This window comes from Pelobates fuscus, chromosome 9 (genome assembly GCF_036172605.1).
Source record: "Pelobates fuscus isolate aPelFus1 chromosome 9, aPelFus1.pri, whole genome shotgun sequence".
In the NCBI taxonomy this organism is placed as follows: domain Eukaryota; kingdom Metazoa; phylum Chordata; class Amphibia; order Anura; family Pelobatidae; genus Pelobates; species Pelobates fuscus.
In genome coordinates, this window is record NC_086325.1 from 84,792,154 (window position 1) to 84,811,938 (window position 19,785).

The following is a 19,785-nucleotide window of genomic DNA, read 5'->3' on the forward strand; positions in this document are numbered from 1 at the left end:
ATCAGAAGCTACCGTAAACACCTGCCTAGCAGGGCTAGTCCAACCCTTACTGTATTCTCTGTAGTAGAGGCGGCCACAAGACCTCCAAGGCTAACCTTTTGGCCTCCCAGTTCTTGTGAGGAACGCCTCCTACTGGAAAGCCATCTGTTAGCTGGCTGAGAACCATAGGGGCTGCAGTCCTGACTCCAAGGCTTGTATAGTGACATGGATGCAATCCATTCAATAAAATAATTTACATTTATTTAAATATATTCAATCCTGATCAAAAATATACCCAAGCATTTAATGAAAAGACACAATTTAAAGCAATATGTTTAGACATATTTCGTGTTATGTTTTCTTTAAACATGTTAGACCCTATTAAAACTGTCAGTCTGTGGCTTGTGCATTAAATATACAGATCAGTGCCCACAATTCTAAATGAAGTAGTTTAACTAAGTATTTTAACCCACTCAGTGCCAGAAGGTTAAAGCAGTGTCTTTGTTTTCAGACTGCCTCTTTCAGTTAAAGGGTTACTCCTAGCCTAAATACACGATTTAAACCAGGAATGTTCTTTAACAGTATTTGGAACCCTTCTCAGCTAAACAATAGCTGTTTTGTGATGGAGTAGAATAATGAACATGGTTAACAAAGGCCCCATTATACAACTCCTTGTCTCAAATCAGCTGATGTGTGAGAACTTGGAATGCCTTTCTGCCATTTGTTCCTGATACTAGAGTTATTGTAAGAAACACCGATATAGGATGTCTTCACCTTTAATATCTGAATGTGTGGGAAAAAAGTCATAGTAAGCTGATAGTAAAACTAAACCTGTGGCCAAACTAGCCTAGTCCAAGGTAAAAAAAAACACAGTTTAGCTAATGTAAGGATTTCCCCCAATTCTGTATTTTATATATAAATCACATGCACCCCCCAACTCATTATTTAGTGAATGAACCCCTAGATCATATTTAGACAAATTGTGGTCATTAATAAGCTAAAATAGATGTTAAAATTCTCCACCAGGCTATGTGAAACCCTCTAAAACAGGGGTGCTCAAAAGGTAGACCCCCCAGATGTTTTCAGACTATAACTTCTATGATGTTTTGTCATTTTTAAGGCATGCAAAGTATCATGGGAGTTGTAGTTCTACAGCATCTCATGATCTACCTTTTGGGCACCCCTGCTCTAATGGTTCAAAGGTTATGTAGTATATGTAAAAAATAGTGAAGTGAATTGTAGGCTATGGAGTAAGGAATCGGTGGGTGTTGTCCCACTTTTTTTGTCAGTTTGAGGACTGTCACATTTAGTTACAGACGTACAGACTGGAGACAGCATCTTACAGCCATCCACACACAGCAGGAAGCCGCACACTGTGTGAGGGAGCAGGGATAGGCTAATATGTCATGTCCTGCCCCCTCTATTGATGATGTGGTAGCTGAATTGAGGAGAGAGGTCAGGTTAGCTTAGCCATGATACCAGGGAGGTGGGTGGGGGATTTGGGCAGACAAAAACTGTGGGTGAGGGGCTGACTACGGAGCAGACACAAACCCCATCTACCGGTATACTACTCCAACTCTCACAATCCTGCCCCAGCCCACTTTAACCCAACTCCCACTGTACATCAACTTTTACAATCTTTTGGCAGACATCTTCATTCCAACTCCCACTGTCCTGCACCATTCCACTTTGCCTCAACTGTATTCAGCCATAACTCCCACTGTCATGAACCAGCTCACTCTACACAACCCCCCATTATCTTGCTTAAACTGACTCAACTCCTAATCCCACTATCATGCCACTGCCCCACTCTCACAATGCACTCTTCTGCTACAACTCCCACTATCCTACTACTACAAGCATTTTTGCAACTTTTTAAAACTACATTTCCCTGATGCTCAGCTAGCTTTAAGAGTCTGAAAGCTAGCTGAGCATCATGGGAAATGTAGTCCAGAAACAATTTATGGTGTCAAGGTTAGCCATCACTGGTCTAGTGGAATGTGTTGAGTATTCACAGTGAATTTCTTTTTTACATAGGTGTCTAGGTTTAAAAAAGTCTAAAGTCCATTAAGTTCAACCCTGAAACCCATTCTTTTATGCTGTTGATACAAAAGAAGGCAAAAAACTAAATTTAGCCATTTCCAATTATGCCACAAAAAGGGAAAAATATCCTTCTTGACTCCATAATGGCAATCCGATTTCTCTTTGGATCAAGAACCTGTTAACGTTCATATCTATTATATCCTTGAATATTCCATTTATTCAAAAAAGCATGTAAGCCTTATTTAAAAATAAATTATCTATAGAATCCGATAAAACAACCTCTTTAGGCAGATAATTTAATTTAATATAGATTTGTTGTTCTTAATGTGAAGCCTTTCAGAGAATAAACTTCAATTCACTTTTTAGAAAATAAATCCCACAGTGATAGTGTAGGTTTTGTGTTTTTTTTATTTGACAGTATATAGTATAGCGTGTAATTTTGATTGTACAAAACCACGTAGGTTGATGTGTGCATGTCTATATTGATAAGGGCCTCTGTGTGGGCCAAAACATTGCACTTTTTTGTTCCAACAAACCTGCCTTTCTGCAGCAATACTGACTGCCTGGAACTAATTTATTTTATATTGTTAAGGGGGTCATTAAACTTTACTACTAAATATCTGTCCCCCCAGGTTTTTTTGGGGTTCTTACACCCATTCACCAGGGCCGGATTAAGAGCACACTGGGCCTGGTGCTGACAATTATGATGGGCCTAATTACGGAATCTTATTGACCAAAAACACTAAAACACTCATGCCTCCCAAGCGTCATGTATCTGATGGAGATGGTGCTGGAGGGAAACTCATAGGATGAGGATATAAGAAAACCCATACTCTATGCTAATCTCTCTTGTCAGCCAGTCCACACAAGTTTTGTTCCCATACATCTCTCTTAAGCTTCCAAATTTAAAGGGACACTATAGTCACCATAACAACTACAGCTTATTGTATTTGTTCTGGTAAGTAGAATCATTCCATTCAGGCCTTTTGCAGTAAACACTGCCTTTTCAGATAAAATAACTCCCTGGGGCAGTACTGCCTAGTGTGCAGCACTGCCATTCAGTGTCTCCACCCTCTGCATGCAGACACTGAACTTTCCTCATACAGATGCATTGAATACAGATTCAATTTATCTTTATGAGGAGATGCTGATTGGCCAGGGCTATGTTGGACTTGTGCTGGCTCTGCCCCTGATCTGCCTAGTTGACAGTCTCAGCCAATCCAATGCGTAAGTATTGTAATTTGCTCAGACCACCACTTCTGATGATGTCAGCAGACAGTCAGTTCAGAGGCAGAGCCAGCAGCTGCAGACTTGAACACAAGTTATATTTTACTATACTTAGGGAGGCAAGAAGGGGCCAGAGTGGTAGTTTTAACATAATAGGGTCAGAAATACATGATTGTGTTCCTGACCCTATAGTGCTCCTTTAAGCAAGAGTATGTGAAGAGTAGTTAGGGTTGCCACTTTTCTTTGAAAAAAATACCAGCCTTAATCATTTGCATAATCACAAGGAGTGACATCAGAGAAAATTCTGTAAAATCACCAACAAACTACTCACAGTTTGATTCTGCTGTATAGATGGATTGCTCCCAGTGTCTCAGTCTCGCAAGCCACCCAGTGTCTCAGTGTCCCTATGTATCACAGTGTCAGTGTCCCCATGTCGCCCAGTCCCCTAGTCTCCCAGTGTCTCAGTGTCCCCATTTCTCCCAGTGTCCCAATGTGTCCCCATGTCACTAGGATACTGGGGACACAGAGACATGGGGACACTGAAACATTTAGGGAAACTGGGAGAAATGGGGACACTGAGACACTAGGGACACAGACACTGGGAGACATGGGGACACTGAAACATTTGGGGACACTAAGACACTAGGGACACAGAGACATGGGAACACAGACACTGGAAGACTAGGGACACTGGCTGGGGGACAGACACTTGGGGACACTGGGAGACATGGGGACAGTTGTGGACATAGACATGGGGACACTGGGACATATAAGGACACTGGGACACTAGGCACACTGAGAGACATGGGACACAGACACTGGGAGACTTGGGGACACTGAGACACTAGCGACACTGGATGGGGGACATGAGGACACTGGGAGAAATGGGGATATAGTGTCTCCGTGTCCCAATGTCTCAGTGTCTCCCAATGTCCCTATGTCTCACAGCATCCCCATGTGTCTCAGCATCCCCATGTGTCCCAGTGTCCCCTAGTGTCTCAGTGTCCCCTAGTGTCTCAGTGTCCCCATGTTTTCCAGTGTCCCCAAGTGTCTCAGTGTTTCCAGGTCTCCCAGTGTCTGTGTCCCCATGTGTCCTAGTGTCTCAGTGTCCCCTAGTGTCTGTGTCCCCATTTGTCCCCTAGTGTCTGTGTCCCCAGGTGTCTCGGTGTCCCATATGTCCCTTAGTGTCTCAGTGTCCCCGTGTGTCCCCTAGTGTTTCAGTGTCCCCATGTGTCCCTGCTGCCTTTCCCCCCCATCCCTCTCTTACCTGAGTTGTAGAGCTGCTGTCTGGACTCTGTGCTGTGTTGCTGCTCCCCCACGGATCAGCAAGTAGTAGAGAGAGGCAGGGATATGCTGTAACTTCCTATCCCTGCCTCTCTCCACACACAGTGACCCCTACTGGCCGGTGCTGGTATTGCAGAGCAGCCTCAAATACTAGTCAGGTGGCAAACCAGTAAAATACCAGTCAGGTGGCAAACCTAAGAGTAGTGTGTATAAAAAAAAAGGATTTTTTTTTTTTTAAATGGGCCTATTCCATGGGCCTGGAGCTGCAGCTCCATCAGCCCCTATGTTAATCCGGCCCTGCCATTCACACCATACTTTGCAGCATTATACATGAAATTATATCTACTTTATATGTTGCTTAGTCAAGCCTCCATAGTATTTATTTTTAGACAGAAATGTAAATGCCTGAAATCCAGTCACATATTAACTACACATAACCTGTATTAAACTGATAGTGTAATCCAGGGTTTCCCAGTTAATTTTTCCTGTGGAACCCTTTGACATAGTGTATCAACATCGTGGGGGGAAATTGTGCTGTTTTTTGTATGTGCTGGTGTGTATCTGTGTTTGTATGTGCCAGTGTGTGTATCTGAGTTCAATGTGTATCTGTGTGTATGTATCTGACACACAGATACACACACAAAGGAACATAATGGCACACATATACACACACTGACACACAGTGTGTATCTGTGTGTGTGTGTGTGTGTGTGTGTATCTGTGTTTGTGTGTGCCGTTGTGTCTATCAAAGAGTGTACGTGTGCTTGTCACACACATAAGCACATACAAACACAGATACACACACCTTGATACATAGACACACAAACACATACAAACTCCCTAACAGACACACATACAATTTTTTTTTTTTTATTTTACTCATAGAAGGTGACGGCTAGTGATGTCCCGAACTGTTCGCCGGGAACCGTTCGCCGGCGAACTTAGCTTGTTCGTGGCGAACACGGCGGGCGAACATATGCGATGGTCGGTCCGCCCCCTATTCGTCATAGAGGTGGGAGGGTCTGGGAGGGAGGGTCTGCTGCTGATTGGCTGGAATGTGTCTGCTGACTGTGAGGTACAGGGTCAAAGTTTACTCAATGATGACGAATAGGGGGCGGACCGACCATCGCATATGTTCGCCTGCCGCATTCGCTACGAACAAGCTATGTTCGCCGGCGAACGGTTCCTGGCGAACAGTTCGGGACATCACTAGTGACGGCGGATAAGAAACATTCGGCCCATCTAGTCTGCCCAGTTTTAAAAAATACTTTCATTAGTCCCTGGCCTTATCTTATAGTTAGGATAGCCTTATGGCTATTCTACGCATGCTTAAACTCCTTTACTGTGTTAACCACTACCACTTCAGCTGGAAGGCTATTCCATGCATCCACTACCCTCTCAGTAAAGTAATACTTCCTGATATTATTTTTAAACCTTTGCCCCTCTAATTTAAGACTATGTCCTCTTGTTGTGGTAGTTTTTCTTCTTTTAAATATAGACTCCTCCTTTACTGTGTTGATTCCCTTTATGTCCCTACTCCCTACCTTTGTGAGTACTGGCATGGAGTCTCTATGTCCCTGTGGTCCAGTTGGGCTGCTGGGCTGGGAGTACGGTCCCTGGGGTCCAGTGGGGCTGCTGAGCGGCTGGAGTGAAGTCCCTGGGGTCCAGTAGGGCTGCTGAGTGGCTGGCGGACGGCGAGGGAGCAGTGATCTTCCTGCTCAGCTCCGTTGCGTGCCTCTTACTGATGCCGGAGTTACATCATATTCTGGATCTGGCATCACTGCTGTGCGTGCGAGGGAGCTGAGCCGGGGAGAGTGCTCCCTCGCTGCCCACGGCCATTTTGTTTTACAAAATTTTGGCGGAACCCCATTTGTGTTCTCATCAATTGGGAAGCGCTGGTGTAATCGCATCATGTAAGATGTCACCTTCAGAGGTCTTTGCAAGTTTGCAAAGGCCCCTGAAAGTGACAGATACACTTTAAAGGGTTTCTCCAATCATCATAACCACTATAACCTGCTGTAGTGGTTATGACACTAGTAGTACATCATAATCACTACAACAGCGGTGTGCACCCTTACCTGGGTCCCTGCCGGGTTTCCGATCCTCCCTGGTGGTCCAGTGACAAGTTTCTTGCCTTTGCATAGCTGCCGCTGTGGTCAACATTCATTAGCTGAGAGGGTCAGCTGACTCCTCTCAGCCATTGACTGACATTCTGTGAAATGACATTAAATCAGCTTTGCACTTTAGTTCTAGGTTGGTTGATGACACCCCTGTGACTCTTTCCTGGATGTGGAGTTACAACTCTGGCAGCATAGGGCTTAATCTCTGTATGCGCAGCTTTTCAGAGCAAAACGCTGCACATACAGACTACAGGCACCATGACCACTTCAATCACTGAAGTGGTCATGGTTCTTGGACCCTTTTATTCTGCCAAGGTTTGATCAGAAAAAGAGAATACAGATCCATTCTTACTGTGACTTCCTTTTCCTAATAATAACCATGGCAACATTGTTTTTGTATGTCCATTTTGTTGAGAGGGGTTGTGGCGCTTGTTACACTGGCTGTCTGAAATGTAGTCGCACATGCTGTTGATACGAATGCCCTGATTTTACTGATTGAACCCTCAGACTGAAATGGAAGCCAAGGGGCAGAACTTATGAGCCCATGATTGAAGACTTTAGGGTTAGATCTTTTATTAACGGCTTTACCCCCTAAAGTAAGCCGGACCTTTGTACACCTTAACAGCTTCATTCCAATAAATGGGGTGTCCCTTTATGACAATGCTGCAATGCAACAAGGCTAACTTCCTTAACCGTTCCCCGACGTTAGCGCATGATATGCCATCCTACATAAGAAGGGCTTTAACGCCATTAGGACGGCATTGCATGCCCTATCCTAAGGATCTGATCCTCCGGCCCGACTTCTTACCTTAGCTGCTAATTACAATCAGGGGACCTGCCTGACAACCCAGACAGCCCCTCTGCAGTCAATTCAGCTGATCCGAGTCATGTGATTGCTGTCAGACAGGTTCCCTGATATATAATCAACAAAATCATATAAATATACACTTGGAATTAAATAATCTAAATTTCATTTTGTTTTGTTTAAAAACTTGGACAATTGCCTACTTCCTTAAGGGGTTGAATTCCAAATTCTGAAAAATTTAGCAAGTACAAGATATGATGTCACATTTGCCTCACCTTCTTCCCTCATCATTAAGATACCTGTGTGTGTATATATATGATGTATACACAGTTAACAGTTCTGTGGTATGTACATGGGATGTTCATATATAAATGCATTGTCCTACCATGCTTATTTCAGTAACAATTTACAAGAAAAAAAAAAAAATCAAGATCAAATCATATCTTTTTCATAAGTGTCAGGTACAACAAAATTTAAGAAACAGACAGGAAAAAAGGACATATTTTTATTTTATTGCAATACAGTGAAAGCATTGGAGCACCTTCATAACTAGATTTTTCAGCAGGACTTTCCTTTTGGGTCGGGATGGGGGTTGTAGGGGAACAAATAAAAAATTCCACTTTTCCTTCCTTTACAAATATAGATATGCTGGCTCATATGGCACATGCAAGTTCATGCTCTCCTCTAGCTGATGTTTGTTAGGTGGTGTAAAAACATGGCTTTGGAGTAAGGTCAGAATTTGCAAAATATTATATTTATTTGCTAAACAAAAAGATATAATTTTCATAAAATTTTGGCAAATGTGTTAACTGACACAACTTGATAATGCTTTTGAAGTCCTTTTTCTGACAGCATTCCATCCAGTTGATCATGATTTAATTCGCCAGTTTGAGATAGCATAAATTTTGATGCTAATCAAAACTCTATCTCTCTTTCAAAGAACATCATTGTTTAGTGATTTAGCTGCTTCGCGCAGTGATACCTTCATATCTAAAAAGTTCTATTTTATATTTTGCCAACTCCCCAAACGAAAATACAGAATTCTACCAGTAACATTAGTCTTATACCAGAAACCTGAGTTTCAAGAATTGCCCATAAATGTTTATACTTGTAGGGGATCGTTGGATAAAGTGCTTCAGCATTATAAATGGGCCCTGTACCTGCAAATTAAAAAAATTCACACAAAAAAAAACCAAGAAAAAACACAAAAGCAAAATATGATGCTCAATGCAATATATCCAACTATATAGAAAGCAACGGAGGCTGCAAAAGGCAGTAAAGATCTGCAGATAAAATTTCTCTTGTTCTTTGATCATAAAGTCCTATTGTAGATTTAAAATAAGATAAAATATATGGCTGTACCAAATGAAGTTGGCGGATTGGCTTCGTACAGATTTATTTGAACTTCCTTCTTCCAGCCAATGACCTCAATGGAAATGATCCCTCAATCCACTCGTTTGGTGTGGCCATCATTTCTTGCCAAAAAGCCACTTCTTCTTGAGTAGAATCCATCCAATCCACTGCGATTCCATAGCTGTAACCTTAAAACCACAAAAACAGCAATTAGTGAGCATTCTGTTTGAAATAAAGTATGCAAAATAAGAACAAATTATGTAATACCTGTCTTCTGTTACTATTTCGTTAATACATGTGTACGGAATAGTTTTGTAAATGTAAAAAAGTGAATCAGCATTATGAAACAAAGAATTTTTGAGATACATTACCTGTACCAACTCCAAGTCGAATACCACCAAGGAAATGATTGCTGAGCTTTTCATGATCCCAAACGGTCAGTTCAACACATGCATCCTTCAGGTCCTCCGTGTGGAATCCATCATATACAATTGTGTGATTGAAAATTGGGTTTGAATCCTTTTTAATGACACGTGTCTTCTGGTAGCTCTTTTTACTTGTGTCAGGTAGTACATAGCTGCAAGATTTGTAGTCACAGTGTTAATATTCTATATGTCCACAGATTAAGTATAAAGCTAGGTAATTAACTATCACTATCGAAATGTATTTATAAAAAAAGTTATGGATATATACAACTGACTAGTCCATATTCTAACACACAAAACATAGGAAATCATAGTGAAGATGTTAGAGACTGTGTTCTTCACGCATTTAACATTCATCTACTAACCATTTTACAAAGGAGTCTACTCCAGATGGTCGCAATTGTGGTAAATCTTTGGTATCTTTAACCCATATGTGGACTTCTCCCGTATTGGGAACTTTTGGGCCTTAAATAAAAAGACATAATTTCAGGTTACTGCACAAATGTGACCGGTATAACGTTTGTTGAGAAATGAGAAACATAGGAGAACTATACTGTCCAACAGACAAAAAGCTATAGAAATATTAATTAGAGCAGAACAGGCTAATTATTCTTAAGGCTATCCAGAGTTCGTCACCATATTGTTTCTTGTCAACTACAAATAATTTAGCAATTTCAATGTCTATAAAATTCATCAGAGCAACTACAGTTGGACTTTGGCGAGTTAAAAGTTATACAAACAGTAAGGGAAACACAACTGCACAGGTAAAACAACAGCCAAGGTTCAAAAGTGCTGCTCTTGCCATAAACCTTTTATGTAGTGCACAGAATCAATATTATTTTTCCTGCACCCATTCTAAAGGTACATCAATTAGGAAGATTTAGGAGCAAACAACCAAAGTTGCAGAATATTACAAAAGTAAAGATGCCATATGGGTGCAGCAACTCCTTAAGGACAAGTTAATAGGGAACCTATACCGACTCCACAAGGGGCCAAGAGTAACTGGCTTGCTGGGATTAAGGATATGTACAAATGTGGCCATTGCATTAAAGGACCACTCTAGTGCCAGGAAAGCATACTCGTTTTCCTGGCACTAGAGTGCCCTGAGGGTGCCCCCACCCTCAGGGACCCCCTCCCGCCCGGCTCTGGAAAGGGGAAAGGGGTAAAAACTTACCTTTTTCTAGCGCTGGGTGGGGAGCTCTCCTCCTCCTCTCCGCCTCCGTTCCTCCCCGTCGGCTGAATGCGCACGCGCGGCAAGAGCTGCGCGCGCATTCAGCCGGTCACATAGGAAAGCATTCATAATGCTTTCCTATGGACGCTTGCGTGCTCTCACTGTGATTTTCACAGTGAGAATCACGCAAGCGCCTCTAGCGGCTGTCAGTGAGACAGCCACTAGAGGAAATAGGGGAAGGCTTAACTAATTGATAAACATAGCAGTTTCTCTGAAACTGCTATGTTTATAAAACAATTAGTTAACCCTAGCTGGACCTGGCACCCAGACCACTTCATTAAGCTGAAGTGGTCTGGGTGCCTAGAGTGGTCCTTTAACTGCAACAATGTTATCTGTGCTGATTCTTTCCCACATCCATGTACTGGGAATAATTACCAACTGAAGGATCTGATGAAATGTCAAACAGACCATATGGTATCTATTAAAGTGTCCAAGTGGTCTAGTATATGTGGGGGGAGACCAATAGTCCCTCGAACGTTAGGGTGGGGGAACATAAGAGTAATATACATCATGCTACTCTGAATTCAAAGTGTTTGGCCACCGGAGAACTGTGTGAGCATTGTGTTTCACAGCTCAGGTTTAAGGCCATAGAACATGTCAGAGGTGAGGTGGGGATCGTATCAAATGACAAACAGCGAGAGCTGCATTGGATCTACGAATTGGATACACTTTACCAAAACGAGCTTAATCTCAATAGGGTCTTATCATGTTTTTTAATGACGTGGTTTATTTCTGTCGGGAGATTCACTTAGATGTTCTTTGCTTTTTGTGATACTCACTGGATATTTACACATTTATACCACAAGTTGGATGTTTATTCCTCACTTATGTATTCTTCCCATTTTAATTGTTTCTTCCTATTAACATATGTTTTTATTTTATAGATTTGTGTTTATGCTGATGTATGATGCATCTCGTTGTTTGCAATATTTTATGATTGGCCTCTGCGAGTATTGTATACAATACACTTTGAATACAAGAGGACTATAACCTGTGGACAGAGTGGTTTCAACTATGATTATATCGCCTGATAACCTGTCAATGTGCTCATGAATTGCAGATCTTATTAAGATTTAATATACTGTCTTGAAATATTTAATTTTGTTTCTTTAACTCTGTTTTCCTAACACTGTTATAATTGGACGTTAAGGGGATAACCCATTAAAGACAGAGGCAATTGTACAAGTTCTGATCAAAACAAAACCTGAAATTTGAACTATATGTATATATAGTTTACCTCTTTCATATTAAGTGCACCCATACTTATTATATATCATTTTGTTCTGGAGAAACAGAGCTTTTGTTTCACATCAAATATTTATATATGAAACATAATTTAATATGCATACAATCTAAAACATTTTGAGAAATTAAAACATTTTGTTATTTTTCAATTTCTGCATGCCATTTTAACTGTGAATATCATAATGTTAGCTTTTACTGCAATAAAATAGATTTTTATTTTTTTCAACGATGTCTCACGAGTACAACAGTACCCTTACATGTTCAGGTTTTAGGGATTTTAGAAAGTTACAGTGTTAGAGTGTTTTTACACATTACAATTGGCCAGATTGGTTTACTGGGCCTATGTTGCATTTCAGACCGTATGAAAGCCCAGGAATGAAATTTACCGCCAGCATGGCAAACCATTGGAAAAAGTAGACAACCCAAGGTATTCAAAATGGGGTATGTCCAGTCATTTTTAGCAGCGACTTAGACACAATTGCTGGCCAAAGTTATGTGTTCAGTAATGTCTCACGAGTACAACAGTACCCCCCTGCCCAGGTTTCATGGTGTTTTGGAAATTTATAGGGTTAAACATAAGACTTGCCCATTTCTGTTTTTGCACATTGAAATTTGCCAGATTGGTTATGTTGTCTTTTGAGACCTTATGGTAGCTCAGGAATGAGAATTACCCCCTTAATGGCATACCATTTGAAAAAGTAGACAACCCAGTGTATTCAAAATGGGGTATGTTCAGCCTTTTTTTAAAAGTCACAAACGCAGGCCAAAGTTAGCGTTCATATTCACTTTTATGTATTTTTCATACAAAAACTGCACTTTTACTGTTGATATTGTTGTGTTACGTTTTACGGTTTTGAAACACTAATATTTGTGTTCAGCTTTAAATTCCACTATGTTGTGGCATAGAACACTGTAACGGCATTATGGGATTAATTCCTATAGCAACTGTATTTATTGTTAAAACTAAATGTCAATCATTTATGATTTCCATCTTATGGTTAGATGTAATTATTTTTTCTAATTCAGCAATGATTTGGCGTGAAAAAGTAAATTATTACAGTAACTATATGTTTATTGCTAAACCTAAACATCAATGTGGTTATAATTTCCATTTAACAGTTAGAAAAAACTCTTTATTTTAATATTGCCATGATTTGATATGAAAAGATTTTTTACTAAAACTATATACAGTTAGGTCGGGAAATATTTGGACACGGACACAATTTTCATAATTTTGGCTCTGTTTGCCACCATCATAAATTTGAAATCAAACAACCAATATGCAATTGAAGTGCAGAATTTCAACTTTAATTCAAGGTGTTGAACAAAAATATTATTTTTTTTATATTGTATAAAATGTTTAGGAATTGCAACCATTTTCACACACAGTCCCCTTATTTGAGGAGCTCAAATGTAATTGTACAAATGAACACTTTCATAAATAAAATGTAAATGTGTAATACTTTGTTGAGAATCCTTTGCAGGCAATGACTGCTTGAAGTCTGGAATGCAGGTACGGTATTTCACCAAATGCTGGGTTTCCTCCTTTGTGATGCGTTGCCAGGCCTTTACTGTAGCTGTCTTAATTTTTTGTTTGTTCGTGGGTCTTTCTGCCTTAAGTTTTGTCTTCAGCAAGTCAAATGCATGCTCGATCGGGTGGAGGACACGTGATTAGACATTGCAGAGTATCTCACTATTTTGCCTTAAAAAAACTCCTGCGTTGCTTTTGCAGTATGTTTGAGATCATTGTCCATCTGTAAAGTGAAGAGCTGTCAACTCAACGTTTCTAAATTTGGCTGAATCTTAGCAAACAATATATCCCTACACACTACAGAATTCAACCAGCTGCTCCTGTCTGCTGTCACATCATCAATCAACACTAGCGATCCATGCATGGCCATGCCATCACACTGACTCCACCATGTTTTACAGATGATGATTAGGTATGCTTGAGATCATGAGCCATTCCAAACCTTCTCCATACTTTTTTATTCCCATAATTTTGGTACAGATCCATCTGCCCAAAGAATGCTGTTCCAGAACTAGAATTTAATTTTTAGATGTTCTTTGTCAAAGTCTTATCTGGTCTTTCTATTTTTGAGGCTTATGAATGGTTTGCACCTTGTGGTGAACCTTCTGTTTTAGCTTTCGTCAATTCTTCTCTTTATGGTAGACTTGGATAATGATATGCCAAGTGTTCTTCACTTGGCTGTATCTTGTGAATGGGGTTATTCTTTACCATGGAAAGGAAACTAGGGCCATCTACCACCATGTTCTGTGTGATATTCAGGCCTTTTTTTAGTGTTGCAGAGCTCACCAGTGCTTTTTTTTTCTCAGAATGTACCAAACTGTTGATTAAGCCACTCCTACTGTTCCTACTATCTCTCGAAGGGGTGTTTTTCTTTTGTTGTTGTTGGGTTTTTTTTTTTTCAGCCTAAAAATGGCCTGTTTCACTTGCATTTAGAGCTCCTGTTGTGGGTTCACAGCAATAGCTTCCAAATGCAATTGCCACATTTGGAATCAACTCCAGACTTTTTATCTGCTTAATTGAAGAAGAAATAAAAGAGGAATAGCCCACAACTGTTAATGGAACAGATTTTAAGTCAACTGTCCAATTACTTTTGGACAGTTGAAAAAGACGGGCTACATATGAAAGAGATGTAATTCCTAAACCCTTCCTTTAATTTTGATGTGAATACCCTCAAATTAAAGCTGAGAGACTTACTTTAAGCCCATGATCATTATTTAACTGTAACTTGAATTTATTTTAGTAAACAGCCAACTTATGTCAGTGTCCAAATACTTTGGGACCTAACTGTATTTATGGTTAAACCTAAATATTTGCTCTTTCTGACTTTCATCTAACAGGCAGATTAAAAATCTTTTGCATGGACATCAATTTGCTCAATGTACCATTTATATGATTTCATTGAGTTATTAGTGTTTTTTACATTGCAGGTGATAAGTGTGTACATCACTTTAGGTTTTTGATTTCCTACATGCTGTCCTGCTGGTATGCGCATGCCCAGCCTGCATTGTTTTTATGAGTGCTTTCTGTTTGCCATTAAGGCTTAACTGATCCTATTTGCGATCTAGTGGCTTTGGTCTTTTTCGCCCTGAATGATAGGTGAATGAGCGGCTCATATAACGGGCAGATAATAATAATGTTGACCACGATTTATGTATTTAGGGAAATGTCTGGCGTGTGGATGTCATATGCACATATTAGAACGGTCTTTGCCACTTTTGTGGCATGGATCCGATCAAATGGGGGTGGTCTTCTGGTTATATAGCAACTAATAAGTCGCAAGGGGATGAACCTAGTCCAGAGTTGGTTTCTTATGGGCTATATATAGACATGCTTTAATGGAGGATATTCACCCAGCTTTTGCTCTGTACTTAGTAGTGTATATTTGCCCTTTTTGACGCATTTAAATATTTTAATGTTGGATCACAGCTTTTGAATTATTTTGATGAAATAAGGAGATCACTTTATTTTTCATTTTATATATTATGTGCAGTGGAATTATATATTTATATCCCTTCTAAATGTGGCAGATAGAATGGAATATGCTGTACATTCCTTAATTGTTATATTGATCCATCAATCTATTTGCCCATATCTATCTATCGAGGAAAAAACAGAAAACAAAGGAAAAAAACAGAGAATGACAGTGAGAGATAAATGAACAATAAGCAAAAAACAGGGTGAGGAAAATATTCACCTGTCTTTAATAACATTTCAATCCTTTCTTCACCAAGGTTAGAATAATCCTTAATTTTATAGCAAGACAGGAGGCTTTATATACAGGTGATACTCGAAAAATTAATATATGAGATAGACGTATTACATGCAAAGCAAGATAGTTCAAGCCGTGATTTGTCATAAATGCGATGATTATGGCTTACAGCTCATGAAAACCCCAAATCCACAATCTCAGTAAATTAGAATATTACATGCAATCAATAAAACAAGGAGTGTACACAGTGGTGTATCCTGGTTTTGTGCTGCCCTAGGCAGGACAAAACTCAGGCGCCCCCCCTCCCCCCGCGCCCCCCCTCCTCCCGCGCCACCCCCACCCAACCTTTCCCCCCGCCCCGCATACTAAATACACACACACACATTCACTGACAGATACGCATACACTAGCTAACAGAAACACACACACACTAACAGACACACTCACACTCAGTAACAGACAAACACACTAACTAACAGACACACACTAACAGACACACACTCACTCACTAGCAGACACACACACTCACTAACATACACACTCACTAACATACACACACTCTCAGACACACACAGTCAGACACAGACACACACACTAACAGACACAAACACTAACAGACACAGACACTAACAGACACAAACACTAACAGACACAAACACTAACAGACACAAACACTAACAGACACAGACACTAACAGACACAGACAGAAACACTAACAGACACACACACTAACAGACACACACACTCACTAACATACACACACTAACAGACACACACACTGACAGACACACACCCACCCACATTAACACATTTTTTTTTAATTTATTTTTAACACTTTTTTTAAATTTATTTTTAACACATTTTTTTTTAAAAATTATTTTTAACACATTTTTTTTATATTTATTTTTAACACGTTTTTTTGTTTTTTTAATTAACCCCCCCCCCCCTCCTTACCTTTGGTAATGCTGGGGAGGGGGGGTGTCTCTTCTTCCCTGGTGGTCCAGTGGCTGCTGGGCGATCGGGCGGCACTGCCTGCCTGGCGGGCGGGCGGGCGGGCGGCCGGCCGGCGAGGGAGCACTTCCCCTGAGCTGTCTGCTCAGCTCCCTCGCGCGCCTCAGAGTGAGGCTGGGAGCCGGAATATGACGTCATATTCCGGCTCCGCCTCCGACCCTCACTCTGCGGCTGGCGAGGGAGTTGAGCAGACAGCTCAGGGGAAGTGCTCCCTCGCCGGCCGGCCGCCCGCCCGCCAGGCAGGCAGGGCCGCCCGATCGCCCAGCAGCCCGCCGGCATGTCTGTTAGCCGCAAGGCTAACAAGACATTTGCCTTGGGCATTTGGGGGCGGCTTTTTTTGCCGCCCCCTGGAAAATGCCGCCCAAGGCAAATGCCTTGTTTGCCTCGCGGCTAATACGCCCCTGAGTGTACATAGAACAATATCGGACATCTGAAAAGTATAAGCATGCATATGGACTCATTAGTTGGTTTGGGCCCCTTTTGCAGCAATTACTGCCTCAATGCGGCGTGGCATGGAAGCTATCAGCCTGTGGCACTGCTGAGGTGTTATGGAAGACCAGGATGCTTCAATAGCGGCCTTCAGCTCTTCTGCATTGTTCGGTCTCATGTCTCTCATCTTTCTCTTGGCAATTCCCTATAGATTCTCTATGGGGTTCAGGTCAGGCGAGTTTGCTGGCCAATCAAGCACAGTAATCCCACGAACCAGGCTTTGGTGCTTTAGGCAGTGTGGGCAGGTGCCAACTCCTGCTGGAAAATGAAGTCAGCCTCCCCATAAAGCTCGTCTGCAGAAGGAAGCATGAAGTGCTCCAAAATCTCCTGGTAGACGGCTGTGTTGACCCTGGACTTAATGAAGTACAGTGGACCAACACCAGCAGATGACATGGCTCCCCAAATCAACACAGACTGTGGAAACTTCACACTGGCCTTTAAGCATCTTGCAGTGTGTGCCTCTCCATTCTTCCTCCAGACTCTGGGTCCTTGGTTTCCAAATGAGATGCAAAAGTTGCTCTCATCAGAAAAAAGGACTTTGGACCACTGAGCAACAGACCAGATCTGTTTTTCTTTAACCCCTTAAGGACCAAACTTCTGGAATAAAAGGGAATCATGACATGTCACACATGTCATGTGTCTTTAAGGGGTTAAGACGCTTCTGACGTTGTTTGTTGTTCAGGAGCGGCTTGACAAGAGGAATACGAAATCTGAATCCCATGTCCAGGATCCGTCTGTGTGTGGTGGCTCTTGATGCACTGACTCCAGCCTCAGTTCACTCCTTGTGAAAGTCCCCAACACTTTTGAATGGCCTTTTCCTGACAATCCTCTCCAGGCTGCGGTCATCCCTGCTGCTTGTGCACCTTTTTCTTCCACACTTTTCCCTTCCACATAACTTTCCATTAATGTGCTTTGATACAGCACTTTTGGAACATCCAACTTCCTTCGCAATTACCTTTTGAGGCTTTCCCTCCTTATGGAGGGTGTCAATGATGGTTTTCTGCACAACTGTCAGGTCAGCAGTCTTCCCCATGATTGTGATTCCTACTGAACCAGACTGAGAGACCATTTAAAGGCTCAGAAACCCTTTGCAGGTGTTATGGCTTACTTAGCTGATTAGAGTGGGATACTGTGAGCCTAGAATATTGTACCTTTTCACAATATTCTAATTTACTGAGATTGTGGATTTAGGGTTTTCATGAGCTGTAAGCCATATTCATCGCACTTATGACAAATCACGGCTTGACCTATCTTGCTTTGCATGTAATGCGTCTATCTCATATATTAGTTTCCCCTTTTACGTTGCTTTATTGAAATAAATTAACTTTTGCATGATATTCTAATTTTTCAAGTATCACCTATACGCAAATTTTAATGCCTAGAGAGCAAAGCAAAAAAAGCATGAGAGCGAGGACGAAAATAAAATGTCCGGAAAGTAGATTCCCATGACCAATCCACCGTAGCCAAAATCTCAGACAGCGAACCATTCCAGTCCATTGCCGCTGATGCAGCAGCATGCACCGAGTGGGCACCAAAATATTCTTTCATGCCTGTTTGACCCACCAAGCATCGTAGGACTCAAAACATGAAAAAGAGTCGACATTGAAGGCCTAATATCTGACACCCTACAAAAAGAAACCAGACGGAGGAGAAAAGCCAAATTAGCTGAAAATTGATGCAACAGCAATAATTCATTATCCAGCCATCTTTCCAAAAATTGACTGTTGAAATGTCCCAAAAGGAGGCATAACGAGGAAGGAGAGGTATGGCCAGACGGATCCCATGAAGCAATCTTCCTTCGCAAGATGTTGGACTTTCCTTGGGAGCAAAGGGACGAACGAAAGTTCAAAATGGCCACAACAGGGCAGTAAAGGAATCCAAACACCTTTCAGACACTAGCTATGCCACAATCTCCATGCATGAAGATGGTACTTTCTGGTGCCCGGAGCCTACGAGTCCCAGAGCAAATCCCAGAGATCCAGAAATCATTGGATGAGGCTTTCATTTGCTGGTGTTTCCCCAATAAACATATCCGCGACCATGATCCAGAAGGTTTGAAAGATGCAAGTCCAGACAATAGTGATAGAGATCTTTCGGAAGATTCGCCAGGACTTTCGATCAGGAAACTGTCCAGACAGTTTATATAACGCACTGCTGACATGCTCAACCATAGAGTCAAAGAACAGTGTGTTTTGTACTTTGTGAAACTGCAAATGGCGAAGGATCCTGCATTCAGCTCCAGACAATTTATGTGCAGGTTCCATTCGTCCGGAGGCCTCCCGAGGTCACTTAGTCAAACTTTATGCTTCAGCCAGGGAGCTGGCATCCGGGTCCAGAACAAAGTCTGGGCTTGAGCCAAATATTGCCTTGCCTTTCAATACTTAAATGTGGGCCAGCCACCATTGGAGTTCAATACGAACCCCATCTGTCAAAAATACGATCTGATCGCTTGAAGCGGCGTTCCACAAATGTCGAGCCTTCAGGCTTCGCATGGCCGATAGTGCAGAGGACCCAGAAAATGGCTTTGATGGAATAAGAAAGGGAACCTATGGTCTGAGCCAGATCCCATAGAGCAGTGATGGCGAACCTTTTTGAGCCCGAGTGCCCAGACCGTAATTAATGCCAATTTTTTTCCCCTCAAAGTGCCAAAACGGCAATTAAACCTGAATACGGAGGTTTAAGTTTAGAAACAACAATACAGTTGTCCGAACTAATTAACAATTAACATCTCTGTGTGTGTATTAAGCAGTTTGTGTGTGTGCTCGGCAGTCTGTCTGTATGTGTATTTAGCAGTCTGTCTGTATTTAGCAGACTGCTGAATACACACACAGAC

At 41.5% G+C, this 19,785-nt stretch overlaps 1 protein-coding gene across 4 annotated transcripts in view; it reads right to left on the minus strand.

The window, feature by feature from the left end:
- Nucleotides 1-7,948: 7,948 nt before the first annotated feature.
- Nucleotides 7,949-19,785, minus strand: part of LOC134572864 (synaptotagmin-like protein 2) — a 116,558-nt gene continuing 104,721 nt past the window's right edge. For all 4 annotated transcript variants that reach the window (XM_063432127.1, XM_063432124.1, XM_063432126.1 and 1 more), the window contains exons 15-17: nucleotides 9,602-9,701; nucleotides 9,183-9,388; nucleotides 7,949-8,999 (exon numbers count right to left, since the gene is read on the minus strand). In XM_063432127.1, the coding sequence (XP_063288197.1) occupies nucleotides 8,854-8,999; nucleotides 9,183-9,388; nucleotides 9,602-9,701 (452 nt within the window). In that variant the 3' untranslated portion in view covers nucleotides 7,949-8,853. The remainder of the gene's footprint in view (nucleotides 9,000-9,182; nucleotides 9,389-9,601; nucleotides 9,702-19,785) is intronic.